Genomic DNA, 15,373 nt, shown 5'->3' on the forward strand with positions numbered 1-15,373 from the left:
ACTGAGGCAGCAAAAATAGTCACATGGATTCTCATCTGAAAGGGAAACATTCACACAAACCTATCACATGGGTTTAATATATGAATGCATTGAATAACTGGAGTTATAAAACCCTGGAGTTTCAGATTCAATCCTTGGTTTATGTTGATTGTGTAAGAAAGTCGGATGGAAGTGGCAGCTGATAGGGGTGGATGTGGTTGGGACAGGACAGCGAGTAGAACTGGCTTTAACAAGTGTAACAAGGCAGTGTAACAAGTAACATTAGCCAGGATTCTCATGTGAAGACGCACAGATTTCACTGTCTACTTTAGTTTACAGATACAGTGCGGGATTAGGCCCTTCAGTCCATGCCAACCAGAGATCCCTGTGCACTAGCACTGTCCTACACGCAAGGAACAATTTACAATTCTTACCGAAGCCAATTAACCTACAAACACGTACGTCTTTGGAACGTGGGAGGAAACCAGAGTTCCCGGAGAAAACCCACACGGTCGTGGGGAGAACGTGCAAACTCCGTACAGACTGCACCAGAGTGGTCAGGATCGAACCTGGGTCTCTGGTGCTGTAAAGGGCCTGTCCCACGAGCATGCGACCTGCATGTGGCGAGCGCGACCAAACCGGAAGCGGGGGGCGCGCGGAGGTCGAGTGAGTGACGTGAAGTTCGAGCGAAGTCCGCGGGATGTTTGCGCGTGACGTACAGCGTCGATACGGTTTGCACGCCCGTCAAGGCGGTGCGTACGGCCTCAATGCGGCTGCGGGCCGGCAGGCCGTTGCCGCGCGGAATTTTTGAACACGGTCAGTTTTTCGGAGCCCCGTGCGATGTCGGGACCAGCTCCGCACAACTCCATACGGCTCCGGTGATCGAAGTGGGACCGGCCCCGCGAGGCCGTACGGCTCAAGCGACCACGTTAGGTCGCGCTTGTCGCATGGAGTCGCATGCTGGTGGGACAGGCCCTTTAACATAGAAAATAGGTGGCGGAGTAGGCCATTCGGCCCTTCGAGCCTGCACCGCCATTCAATATGATCATGACTGATCATCCAACTCAGTGTCCTGTACCTGCCTTCTCTCCATACCCCCTGATCCCTTTAGCCACAAGGGCCACATCTAACTCCATCTTAAATATAGACAATGAACTGTGGCCTCAACTACCTTCTGTGGCAGACAGTTCCACAGATTCACCACTGTCTGTGTGGAAAAGGCAGCAACTCTACCGCTGTGCCACCGGCCCCTGTCAAAGCACATATCAGGTTCTGAAGACCCACAAAGTTGAATGGCCTGTTGGCTTCTAGAACTGAAGCAACACTTAAATATTGAATAAGTTTGTCTGTAACTTGGATGGAGTCAACCATCACAATGCCGGTGTTCCTGTTTATTTCAAAAGGATTAATTAACCCACAAGGAGTGCGACCATTACTGAGTCAAACTGTTTTAGTTACCAAGTTTAATCCAGCCTTCCCTACCTATTCTCAACCTTCTCCAAACTCGAATACTGCAAACTTGTGCTTAAAACCCAGGTCACAGAGTCTTCAAGCAGCCCTCTGAAGTCAGTATAAACCACATTAAAACTGGTGTTATTCTTTGCAACAACACTATTACAAGGCAGGACATGACTTTAGTCAAAGATCTAACCACAGTTTGAATTAGTCTGCAGTAGCTTTTTTTAAGTCGTTCAAAGAACAGAATTAGAATATATATGAAAAAAATAATATTTAATTACTAAACACACAGGAATAAAACAGAAAACATTGTTAAATTTGGCAAAGACAAAGCTAGATTGTGTTTTTTTCCATTCAAATAATAATTTTCTCCATGTTTTCGATGGGTGCAATTGCAAACTAAAGCTGAAATCGATGAGTCTGAAGGATTATGTCAAAAGGGGCTCATTTCTTGCACATTCTCGATACATCATTCCCCACCTGGCCACATTTCTTGTTTGTTATACAGGAGGCACTTTGAATGGAAATCAATTCTTCCATTGCCTTGTTCAATTTCTCCAATTTCCTTATTCATTGGCATACACATGTGTTCTGATAGCTACCATTGTTAGTATCCCATCTAATTTGCCCCTGTTCCCTAGGCTTGGTCAGCCCATTGTCACTGTTCTCACCAGAATTGGTCCATTCGTAATAGTGAATATTTATTGATATACTCTTGCAATATTGCAAAATTTACAAAAGAAAAAAAACATACTGTAAAGGAAGGTTTACGAGTCACATCATTTACACACTGTCTCTTGCAATTAACTGTTTGGAACTGAACAACTGCTGTAGGGCACTGTGTGCAGGGGATTCCTTATGCTATAAAAAGGCAAGTATCCAAACTGATTTACAACCCAAAAATCAACGGACAAAAGTCGCAATACCCAAATTGGTCTCCCCTCCTTGGTCACGGAACCTTTCAGAATGTCTTATTAACATTCAGACCCAGACTCTTATATTAAAAATCTTTTCGAATGGACCAACTGGAGAATGTTTGGAAATATGACTCACTTATACAAGACAGTTCTTCATGCAATAAAAATCGCAGATTAAACATCAAATATTTTTGGTTTTATATAAGCAGCAGTTGGTAAAATTAGAAAGAGATAAATTAAAATTCAATACATTCTGGTGTGCAGACTATGAAACTTGGTGCCACACAAAGTACATACCACATGAAATACACACTCCACCAGTCACTTGAGTGCATGGCACTAAACAGTGTGCAATATTACCAGAAAGCTTTGGGTGATGTTACATGAGACAGTTGAATGAATGTATTGGATTAAATTTACTCCAATCCATCCAGTTTACTTGTGAGCTGCTGAGGTTCAGACAAAGCCAGGAATGTGTTGACCACGACCAGTTGCATGCATCTGTTTGTGGATGACATCGGCAGAGCACAATGCCTTTTGGACCAACTAAATGTATGGGAGGAGAAAATCATTCGTACCTTGTAGGATGGGTTTCATGATCCCATCATTCCAGGCAAAAGAAAATTGCTCTTCACAGTGAATGAGTTCAATGTTCACATTCTTGAGTTTAGTTTAGTTTATTCATATAGAGATACTGTGTGGAAACAGGCCCTTCAGACCAACCATCCCTGCACACTAACACTATCCTACACACACTAGGGGCAATTTACATTTATACCAAGCCAATTAACCTACAAACTGTACTGTACGTCTCTGCAGTGTGGGAGGAAACCGAAGATCTCGGAGAAACACCACATGGTCACGGGGAGAATGTACAAACATTTGTACATACAATACCCGTAGTCAGGATCGATGGTGGCAGAAAGCCCACCGTGCCGTGTAAAGAAAACTTCTCGTACAAACCTAGAACATTTACCTTGCTGCTTTAAAGAACATTTCACAGTCGCCTGCTATTTTATAGAAACAGCTGCTGAGAAAAGAATGTTGTACAAAGTACAATGCCTGAAATAGTTTGCTGTACATCTTCCTCAACAGTAGGTCTTCTCAACCTAGCAACAGGCTTCATTTTTCCAAAGCTCTGCCAGGTTTGTCCATACCACCACTCCTTCCACACCAAACAGTGCTTCACCCAAACCACCCTACCTCATATACAGGAAAGAATCATCATCTTGGCACTGACTCTCCACAAGGTGGCAGCAACTGGGAAACATGGACCTGGAAGAAGAGCAAGTCCAATTTTCCCCTCAAAATGTACATCTTCTTGAATATGCCCTCGTAATGTACCTACCAACAGTAGTGAATCAGGTGTTTGTCCCTGCACGATGCAAATAAGGGGTTGGACAGGCTAGATGCAGGAAGATTGTTCCCGATGTTGGGGAAGTCCAGGACAAGGGGTCACAGCTTAAGGATAAGGGGGAAATCCTTTAAAACCGAGATGAGAAGAACTTTTTTCACACAGAGAGTGGTGAATCTCTGGAACTCTCTGCCGCAGAGGGTAGTTGAGGCCAGTTCATTGGCTATATTTAAGAGGGAGTTAGATGTGGCCCTTGTGGCTAAGGGGATCAGAGGGTATGGAGAGAAGGCAGGTACGGGATACTGAGTTGGATGATCAGCCATGATCATATTGAATGGCGGTGCAGGCTCGAAGGGCCGAATGGCCTACTCCTGCACCTAATTTCTATGTTTCTAAATAATCGTTATCTAATATTGCCATTAAGTTTGGCTAGATCATGTGCAGATAACTTCAAATAACATATGCTTTCCCTCCCTCTCCGTCCCTCCCCCACCCGAGTTTTCCAACTAGTTTCACTGTCCTTCTGATTAATGTTCTTGATTGCATGACTCCTCGTCACCTTCCCCTCAGCTAACAATGAACCATTCTACACTTCCCTTGATCATCGGCTGCTTTGATCCGTCGTTTTCACACCTTACACTTTCATATCTCTAGTCTCCCTCTCCCCGACTCTCAGTCTGAAGAAGATTGTCGACCCAAAACCTCATGCATTCCTTCTCCGCAGAGACGCTGCCCGAACTGCCGAGTTAGTCCAGCATTTTGTGTCCATCTTCGGTGCAGGTAGAGGAGACTGGTTTAGCATGGCATTGTGGTCAGCCTGCACATTGTATGCCAAAGCGTCTATTCCTGTGTTGTACCGTGCTATGTTATATATGACTACTAAATGGTGCACGTTAAAGTCCAGAGTACAACTCCCCCCCAACCCAAATCCACCCCTCACCTCCCATCCCTCCACCCCCTCAAATTTCTTCAGGTAAATTTGAGGGAGATGTGTCTGTTCCGAATTTCCACAAGCAGGAACGTGGGAGATCAAATGTTAAATTCTCCACATGGCTCTAAACAGCAGGTGCCCCGTACCCATCCACTCAGGAACCATCAACGTTAACTAAAAGTGCCACCTCCTGGTAATATTGCACATGGACATGAATGTTGTGAAGCTCTAATTCAATAGCAAACAAAATTAAAAGTTGTAACTTCTCATGATTTAAAACTGCTAAATGAACCTTTCAGTAGTGATATTGAAGAATGAACCAGTGTTAAAGGGCAGTCCCTCCACCGCCTCACACTAGTCTCATCCAACGAGGCAAGAGAGGAAATGTGCTAACATGCCAAAGTGGTTGTCTAATATTTAGTGCACTAGACAATGTGCTGTAAACATATTTGGCCCTGGTTTCCATGGGGAGAAGGAACACATCCAAATAATTCCCTAGCCTGGGTTACATTTAAAAGCTGCAAGATTAGGCCAGTGTAAAGGCGTAGCTATTTAGAATAATCTCAATCAAATCTTCTCAGAAATGCTTTTGTAAATAAATCAAGTGACTGGAGTGACTATTAAACCAAAACATGATGCAGATTTTATTTGGATGCACTTTGGGTTTGAGTCAGAAAAATATAGGTTTTAGTTTTGTGTAAAACAAGGTGCCTCCAGGAGCAGTGGATGCAAGGGGTGGTGGAATTGTGAAATACAAATGCCCACTTACCTTTGGTTTCAAGAGATTAACTTCTCCCCTCTAACTTTAACTTGTCAAGTGCTTATCTGAGCACTTCGGGCACTTTCTTTTGCTATTACTTTCTAAACTCATCCAAACACAGATTCACTGCAGACTGTCTCCGAAACTCCAAAATGCCCAAAACCTTCTAATCATGGGAAAGAACTTTGAGACCCCAGCAACCCACAGCTTGCAAATGGCAGGCCTGGTTTATGAGCCAAGACATCCCAAACATTCCTCAAAGTCACTCTTCTTTTTCCTTCTTCGAAAGGGGATTATCAGAAAAGTAATGAGTATTTTGTAGCATTGCACTGTAAACACCCCGATCTATGGACACAGTGGAAAACATATGAAGCATTGCAGCTATATGCAGTTTTGACACACCTTTCTTTCAAACCAAGAGACACATGGAAGTACATTGCTAACAATGATTAAATGTAACAATAATTAGACCACAAAAGATATTATATCATCATATCTGTGTTCTTGGATTCCATCCTGTGTATTTTCAGAAGTCATTTAGTTCCCAAGCAACTGTGCTATTATTTGGACCCATCCCACCTCATCATATTTCAACAATCGCCTCAACTTTATCTTTTGCAAATTTATTTAAGTGCAGAATTTGTATTGGCTTGTGTCAGATAGAGCCTCCCGAATGTCCCGTCCAAAACACCAGCGCGATTCTTACACATTGACAGAACAAGTCCCACTGGAGTTTAGCCGACTACACAGAACTCTTACAATAGCTTGCAGCTCCTGAGAGCAAAACTATGTAACGGTTTTAAAAAGAGGTCCTTTTGCACTGACGGGAGCGGGTTGCCACGAGAGGGGGAAATTAAATGCCCGAATAGGGGGGATGGAAGGGGAAGGATTTCTGATGAACCAAATTAGCCAATTATAACGGATTCCCGATGAGAATGGTGAAACCCTATCTAAGTGATTTTTGCTATTATCAATGCCTGACCAGAACTAGACTGAGTGTCCACATTTTATCAAAGAGTCTACAAACTGCTCGTCAAGAAACCTTTCGACACTGTGCTCCAGTTTCTGCACCAGTCTGTGAACTCATTCAAACACAACATAAATTGGTCTATTGATTTAAGAAACTGAATCACGTTGCTCCCCATTAATGATTTTTTTTTCCTCACTCTCTCTCTCTCGGTTTTAGTCTGTATTTATTGCGAAGAAGCTTTAGTTGCCATGGGAGCGACGCAGTTCTGAAAGTTGGGCGGCAGAGCTGAATTGCAACTTAGCCGCTGGTGCTGCAACCTCTTGCTGTTGCTCGGGTCGTCTTCCAGAAGCCACGTCTCCTTGGTCGCCATGGTCACAAAGCCCGAGGCGGCAGGACAGGCGCGGTCCCCACAAATGCTTGCGGCCTGCTCGGGCGCACTGTTGTTCTGGCTGAACTGAGGAGACTCCGGATTTTGATCTTGCAGGACGACTTGAATGTGGTTTATCAGCTCTGTGAAGAACTCCGGCACGCCTTCATATCCTGCAATAGAACACAGAACATAGAGGAGTACAGCACAGCGACAGGACCATCGGCCCACAGTGTCTGCATTGAACATAGTGCCAAGCATAAAACTAGAGGTTGTACATAGAATGGATTACGGTATTACATAGTTGGCACCTAAAATTAGGTTCCGCTGTACTGTTTTGTGCTGTATTAACTTCTAATAAAATAAACAAAAACAAAAAAAAACAAAAAAAAAACATAGTGCCAAGCTAAAGTAGTCAACTCTGCCTGCACGTGGTCCATGTCCTTCCATTCCCTGCATATCTATGTGCCTGTCCATAAGCCTCCACCATCACCCCTGACAATGCACTCTAGGTACTCCCAGTGTAGGTACAGCAGGCAGTGAAGAAAACCAAAGGCATGTTGGCCTTTATAACAAGAGGAATTGAATACAGGAGCAAAGAGGTCCTTCTGCAGTTGTACAGGGCCCTAGTGAGACCACACCTGGAGTATTGTGTGCAGTTTTGGTCCCCTAATTTGAGTAAGGACATTCTTGCTATTGAGGGAGTGCAGCGTAGGTTTACAAGGTTAATTCCATGAATGACGGGATTGTAATATGCTGAGAGAATGGAGCAGCTGGGCTTGTACACTCTGGAGTTTAAAAGGATGAGAGGGTATCTCATTGAAACATATAAGATTGTTAAGGGCTTGGACACACTGGAGGCAGGAAACATGTTCCCGTTGTTGGGGAAGTCCAGAACCAGGGGCCACAGTTTAAGAATAAGGAGTAAGCCATTTAGAACGTAGACGAGGAAACACTTTTTCTCACAGAGAGTGGTGAGTCTGTGGAATTCTCTGCCTCAGAGGGCGGTGGAGGCTGGTTCTCTGAATAATTTCAAGAGAGAGCTAGATAGGGCTCTTAATGATAGTGGAGTCCAGGGATATGGGGAGAAGGCAGGAACGGGGTACTGATTGGGGATGATCAGCCATGATCACATTGAATGGCGGTGCTGGCTCGAAGGGCCAAATGACCTACTCCTGCACCTATTGTCTATTGTCTATTGTAAAAAAACTTGTCCTGCATATCTCCTTTGAACTTTGCCCCTCTCACCTTAAAGCTATGCCCTTTAGTCTTTGACATTTCCACAATAGGAAAAAAAAAGTTCTGACTGTGCACCCTAACTATGCTTTATAGAATTTAATATACTTCAATCAGGTCTCTGCTCCGAAGCTACACAGAGAAAACAATCCATGTTTGACCAACAATAAAATCAAGGCAAAGGGTTGTTTTCCTATAAATAACTTAAACAATTATTTTGCTGCAGATTTTGATAATGTGTGGAAGCAATATTTATAAGGTTAAGAACATGCGTTTTTGGCGAAAACCCCACAGACTGATAGGGATCGGCACGACAGATGCAATGATCTGGAAATTCCCTTGTATACAAATGTGCCCGGGTTTGGCAGTGCAGTGAAGTGCCAGCACCTTTTAAGACTATGCCCACGCAAAATAGTATCTAGGAGTCGTAACTAAGTCAAATCCCTGGAGAAGTACACTCTTTATTTGTTTTCAAAACTGTTTTCAAACTGAACTCAGTTTTTACATCACATTTCTTCCCAGCTGTTACCAGGCAACTAAACCATCCTATCAACACCCAGAGAGCAGTCCTGACATACCATCAACCACATTGGATTCTCGGTCTATCTTTGATCGAATTTTACTGGCTGTCTTGCACTAAACATAACTCCCTTATCATGTATCTGTACACTGTGGATGGCTCGATTGTAATCATGTATTGTCTTTCATATAACCATATAACAATTACAGCACGGAAACAGGCCATCTCGGCCCTACAAGTCCGTGCCGAACAATTATTTTCCCTTAGTCCCACCTGCCTGCACTCATACCATAACCCTCCATTCCCTTCTCATCCATATGCCTATCCAATTTATTTTTAAATGATACCAACCAACCTGCCTCCACCACTTCCACTGGAAGCTCATTCCACACCGCTACCACTCCCTGAGTAAAGAAGTTCCCCCTCATGTTACCCCTAAACTTCTGTCCCTTTCCACTGACTAGTCGCATGCAACTAAAGCTTTCCACAGTAACTCAGCACACGTGGCAATAAACTGAACTGAATGTAGCTTCAAAGCTCATTCCTAAAATTATGTTCTGTCATTAGACAAATTAATATCACATTATCATTCGGGACAAGGCTCTCCAATTCGCATCCAAATAATGCTTTAAAATTTTCCACTTCATTTTTAAACGCGTCACTAATCCTAACCTGTCTGCCTCTTGCATGGTATTCAAATGAAAATTTTCAAGGGCAGTTTGCAATAATATTAAGGGAACCCTGAAATATCTTAGTGCATTGACGTTTCCTACTCTGCAGGAGAAACGCATTATAGACTGAACGCTTCCACCATTCACCACACAAATCGACTGACATACCCAAGGTAACAACATTAATAAGATACATAGGCTTTATCTAAAAACACTCATCCTCCTAATCAATGCTATCTGTTGCCAGGCTGATTTCTGGCAGTATTATTTGGATCAGTGATTACAAGTCCTTGGGTTTTAAGACAGTTATGTCTCCACCTTGGGGGAACAAATAAATTGGTAGAGGGCAAATCACAACATTATTAGGCAGCAGCTAGGGGGAATAAATGGGAGCAGCTTTACTGGGCAAGTCCACATCTGACATTTGGGAGGCCCCCAATGACTGGACATAGCGGGGGGAGATGGAGAGAGAGATAGATAGAGAGGGGGGGCTGCCTAGAGTTGAACGGTAGGTGTTCTGCTTGGCCGGAGCCCCCCCTAGACCTCGAGGCCCATCAATTTCTTCAGGGGGCCCCCTAGAAAGTGGAGGCCCTAAGCTATAGCTTGTTTAGCTTATACGTAAATCCGGCACTGGCTAAACTAAACAAGTGTGTACCCAGCACGGATCCTTGTGGCACGCTACTGGTCACAGGTCTCAAATCTGAAAATCATCGTTCCACTACCACCAAACCAGTTGGAAAATGTCAACATCTCCAACAAACATTGATGACGTGTGCCCCAAGTTCATGACATCCCGCGCGCGGAAGTGTGGTTGTATTGAACGTACACCCTACCTGGGAACGCATTGATGTCAATGACAGCGTGCTGGCCAGTCTGGTTATTGATAATCACGTCAATGCCAAACAGGGAAATCCCAAGCGCTTCACGCAGATTCCTGGAGATTTTCCGGATGACTTCGTCGCTGGGTGGCCGGCAGTCTCCTTCCACCACATCCAGCTGAGAAAGTGCAAACAGCTCATCAGCAAAACACATTGGTGATCCATGTCATTCCAATAACCATATAACCATATAACAATTACAGCACGGAAACAGGCCATCTCGGCCCTACAAGTCCGTGCCGAACAACTTTTTTTCCCCTTAGTCCCACCTGCCTGCACTCATACCATAACCCTCCATTCCCTTCTCATCCATATGCCTATCCAATATATTTTTAAATGATACCAACGAACCTGCCTCCACCACTTCCACTGGAAGCTCATTCCACACCGCTACCACTCTCTGAGTAACGAAGTTCCCCCTCATGTTACCCCTAAACTTCTGTCCCTTAATTCTGAAGTCATGTCCTCTTGTTTGAATCTTCCCTATTCTCAAAGGGAAAAGCTGGTCCACATCAACTCTGTCTAACCCTCTCATCATTTTAAAGACCTCTATCAAGTCCCCCCTTAACTTTTCTGCGCTCCAGAGAATAAAGACCTAACTTATAGATTGGGGCGACACGGTGGACAGCGGTAGAGTTGCAGCCTTACAGCGCCAGAGACCCGGGATCGATCCTGACTATGGGTGCTGTCTGAAAGGAGTTTGCATGTTCTCACCATGACCGCATGGGTTTTCCCCGGGTGCTCCAGTTTCCTCCCACACTCCAAAGGTGTACAGGTTAGTAGTTTAATTGGTTTGGTGAAAAATGTAAATTGTACCTAGTGTATAGAATAATGTTAATATGTGGGGATCGCTGGTCGGCACAGACTAGATGGGCCGAAGGGCTAAGGAATGAGCTGCCTCAACTACCTCCTCTGGCAGCTCATTCCTTATACCCACTACCCTCAATGTGAAAAAGTTGTCTCACGGGTTCCTATTAAATCTTTCCCTCTCATCTTAAACCAATGTCTCCAGGTTCTAGATTCCCCAATTCTCTACATTTACCTTGTCTATTCCTCTCATGATCTTTTACATGGTCTTGGTTTCCCAGACTAGACACTAGATACGTCAAAGACACAGGCAACTTGTGCAAGAATCCACATTTTCATCAGATGAATTGCCAGCTCCATCATAAACACTCGGAGCGCTGCAGGCCCAGATTCCTAATCATCAACGTGTCCTTTGAATCCCGCCATCCAAAATTCACATGACATACGCTTGCAGAGAGTTCTATGAACAACTTCACTTCAAGAGTCAAGAGTCAAGAGTCAAGAGTCAATCAAGAGTCAAGAGTCAAGAGTCAATTTAATTTGCAGGATTATTAATATGATGGGGATATCCATGAGGATGGGATAAGCCAGAAGGGCACCCCATGGCGCAGCGGTGCCTTACAGGGCCAGAGACCCGGGTTCGATACTAACTACAGGTGCTGACTGTACGGAGTTTGTACGTTTTCCCTGTGACCTGCGTGGGTTTTTTCCGGGAACTCCAGTATCTTCCCACACTCCAAAGACAAACAGGTTTGTGGATTGATTGGCTTGGTTAAATTGTAAATTGTCCCTGGTATGTGTAGGATAGTGTTAGCGTGCAGAGATCGCTGGTCAGTGGGAACTCAATGGGCCGAAGGGCCTGTTCCCGCACTGTATCTCCAAACTAAACTAATCTAAAACAGCAAAATGGAGACGCAAGGAGCAGCCGGTCCTGATTTGTCCTGGTCTTTTCTTGCTTCCAGTCCCTCCCCTCTACAATCAGCTGGAGTAACTCAGCGGGACAGGCAGCATCCCTGGAGAGAAAGAAAGTAACGGCAGTCTGAAGAAGGGTCTCGACCCGAAACGTCACCCATTCCTTCTCTCCAGAGATACTGCCTGTCCCGCTGAGTTCCAGATATATACAAGCACACACACACACCCACACACACACACACACACCCCAACACACACACACACACACACCCCCACACCCCCACACACACACACCCCCACACACCCCCCCACACCCACACACACCCCCCCCACACACACACACACACACACACCCACCCACACACACACCCACCCCCACACACACACACCCACACACACACACACACACACACCCACCCACAACCAAACCCACACCCCCCACCCACACACACACACACACACACACACACACACACACACACACACACACACACACACACACACACACACCCCACACACACACACACACACACACACCCACACAGACACACACACACACACACACACACACACACACACACACACACACACACACCCACACCACCACACACACACACACACACACACACACACACACACACACACCCACACACACACACACACACACACCCCCACACACACACACACACACACACCCACACACACACACCCCCACACACACACACACACACACACACACACACACCCACACACACACACCACACACACACACACACACACACACACACACACACCCCCCACACACACCCACACACACACACCCACACCCCCACACACACCCACACACACACCACCACACACACACACAACACACACACACACACACAAGAACTTACCGCTGTTAAATCAGATGAAGATTCTGGTTTTGAAACATTGTGGCTGTTGAAGAATATTGTATTTCTATCTGCAACCAATGAAAATTTAATTTTCTTTTAGAATTATCTCCACAAAATTCCCCGCATATCTATTAACATAATGTATCTGCAGTGAGCTTTAAGATATCTAAAGCATTCATAACCAGGAATGAAATACCAATTGGGAACCAATTATTCTCGCAGATGCAAGGAACTGCAGATGCTGCGATCTTAAGCAAAATACAATGCACTGGAGGAACTCAGTGTGTCCGGCAGCATCTGTGGAGGGAATGGACAGGTGACGTTTCAGGTCAGGTCCCATTACAATCAGATGGAAGAAGGGTCTTGACCTGAAATGTCACCTGTTCATTCCCTCCACAGACGCTGAGTTGCTCCAGCACTTTGCGTTTGACCACCAATTCATGGTGTTCTCAGATTTTTAACAGAGTAATCACCGTGATACATCTACCAGCACATTGCAGCAAACCAATCGGCTCAACACTCTCTGCCCTTCCGGGATACAAGCCCGGTATGCATTCCTATATTTGATACTAACTGGTCCAATCGGGATAGCACGCATTAAAATCCCAGCCAAAGCAAGGCTCAGGGCTAATGGGCTGTAAGATCAGTCATTATGGAGTTATAGAGCGTAGAAACAAGTCCTTCAGCCCAACTTGCCCACGCCGACCAACATGCCCCATGTAAACAAGTCCCACCTGCCTGCTTTTGGCCCCTATCTCTATAAACCTACCCAATCCATAACCTATCTAAATGTTTCTGCAAAGATGTGATAGTGCCTGCCTCAACTACCGCCGAAGGCAGCTCGTTCAACACACCAACCACCCTTTGTGTGGAAAAAAGTTATTACTCAGGTTCCCATTAAATCTCCCCCCCCCCCCCCCCCCCCCCCCCCCCACACAGCACCTTAACCCTATGTAAACCGAGTGGCACGTTGGTGCAGCAGTGGAGTTGATGTCTTACAGTGTCAGAGATCCAGGCCCGATCCTGACTAGAGTTGCTGTCTGTACAGAGTTTGAACTTTCTCCCCATGATCGCCCCAGGTTCCTCCCACATTCCAAAGATGAACAGGTTGGTTGGCTACGGTAAAGATTGTAACTTGTCCTTAGTGTGTCGGATGGCGCTAGAGGTGGTGATCGCTGGTCGGGGGAGACTCGGAGCGGCCAAAGAGCCGGTTCCCCCACTGTGTCTCTAAACTAAACTAAACAAAGTCCTCTGGTTCTTGATTCCCCTACTGTGGGCAAAGGTGTCTGTGATTCTACCCGATCTACCACTATCACTCTAAGGTAATTCAGCAAACTTCTAGCAAGTGGCACAGGTTGAAGAAGCATCCTCACCGGGTCCACCCCGTGACTGACTTGAAACACCGGGGGAAAAGTTCTTGAGTGATGGCCGCTCCACCACCGTGTACGACTCCCCGACCACAAATACTTTGTAGAGAACCGCATTGTGGTTGATAAAGCTCTGGATCACACACTGCGGCTTCACGTCTTTCAAGCCGTCTTCACTGAAAATGATCGCCATCTGTGGAAACAGTGTCTGCATCAGAAATATTACAGTTACTGCCCTAAGTCTATAGGAGCGGAATTAGGTCATTTAGCCCCTCAAGTCCACTCCGCCATTCAATCGTGGGTGATCGTCCGGTAGGCGGCGCGACTCTCGTCAGCAGCGGCCTCTGCAGCCCGTCTGCGTTTTTATTTTTTTTTGTCTATGTTTTTATGTAGTTTTTGTTATTTTTTGTTGGGGGTGTGTGTGTGGGATGGGGGGGGGGGGGGGGGGGGGTGGGAAGGAGGGGGTAACTTTTAAATCTCTCCCTGCACGGGAGACCCAACCTTTCCTTGTCGGGTCTCCGTTGTCGTTGGGGCTGCAACGAGGAGCGGCCTCCAACAGGAAGACTGGGGGCTCTGGTGCCGACGACTCACCTCACCGTCGCGGAGCTGGCCGAGTCCAGAGCGGGTGGAGCGGTGGTGGAGCGCTGCTGCGGCCCGACCTCCGGAGATTCGGAGGCTTCAACTGCGGGTCTGCAGACGGCGGCACCGGGAGCCCGCGGGTCCCTGGAGGGAGACCGCTTTTCAGGGCTCCCGCAACGGCGACTTCTCCCGCCCGAGTTGCGGGGTCGAAGAGCTCCTGGAGCGGGGCCTTACAGCACCGCCCCGCGCGGCTTGGAATGGCCGCGGGACTCTGCGAGCGCACGCCGGGGGCTCTAACATCAAGAACCCGGTGTGCGACCTCGCACCACCCGGCGTGGCTTTAATGGCCGCGGGACAATCCCCATCACCAGCCGGGGGCTTTGACTTTGACTCTGACATCGGGGAGGGGGGAGAGTGCAGTGGAGAGATAAGTTTTTTTGGCCTTCCATCACAGCAATGTGATGGATGTTTATGTAAATTATGTTGTGTCTTGGGTCTATTTGTTTGTAATGTATGGCTGCAGAAACGGCATTTCGTTTGGACCTCAAGGGGTCCAAATGACAATTAAATTGAATCTTGAATCTTGTATCTTGTGATCTATCCTTCCCTCTCAAGCCCATTCTCCTGCCTTCCTCCCCCCCCCCCCCCCCATCCATAACCCCTGACACCCATACTAATCAATAATTTATCAATCTCCACCTTAAAAATATCCATTGACTTGACCTTCAGTGCCTTCCATGGCAATGAATTCCACAGATTCACCACCCTGTC

At 46.1% G+C, this 15,373-nt stretch overlaps 1 protein-coding gene across 2 annotated transcripts in view; it reads right to left on the reverse strand.

Moving 5' to 3' along the window:
* Positions 1–1,695: 1,695 nt before the first annotated feature.
* The window catches only part of itpk1a (inositol-tetrakisphosphate 1-kinase a), a 224,821-nt gene continuing 211,143 nt past the window's right edge, over positions 1,696–15,373 (reverse strand). For both annotated transcript variants that reach the window (XM_055640067.1, XM_055640066.1), the window contains exons 8-11: positions 14,030–14,216; positions 12,657–12,724; positions 9,997–10,159; positions 1,696–6,909 (exon numbers count right to left, since the gene is read on the reverse strand). In XM_055640067.1, the coding sequence (XP_055496042.1) occupies positions 6,593–6,909; positions 9,997–10,159; positions 12,657–12,724; positions 14,030–14,216 (735 nt within the window). In that variant the 3' untranslated portion in view covers positions 1,696–6,592. The remainder of the gene's footprint in view (positions 6,910–9,996; positions 10,160–12,656; positions 12,725–14,029; positions 14,217–15,373) is intronic.

Source organism: Leucoraja erinacea, chromosome 9, assembly GCF_028641065.1.
Source record: "Leucoraja erinacea ecotype New England chromosome 9, Leri_hhj_1, whole genome shotgun sequence".
Lineage (NCBI taxonomy): Eukaryota > Metazoa > Chordata > Chondrichthyes > Rajiformes > Rajidae > Leucoraja > Leucoraja erinaceus.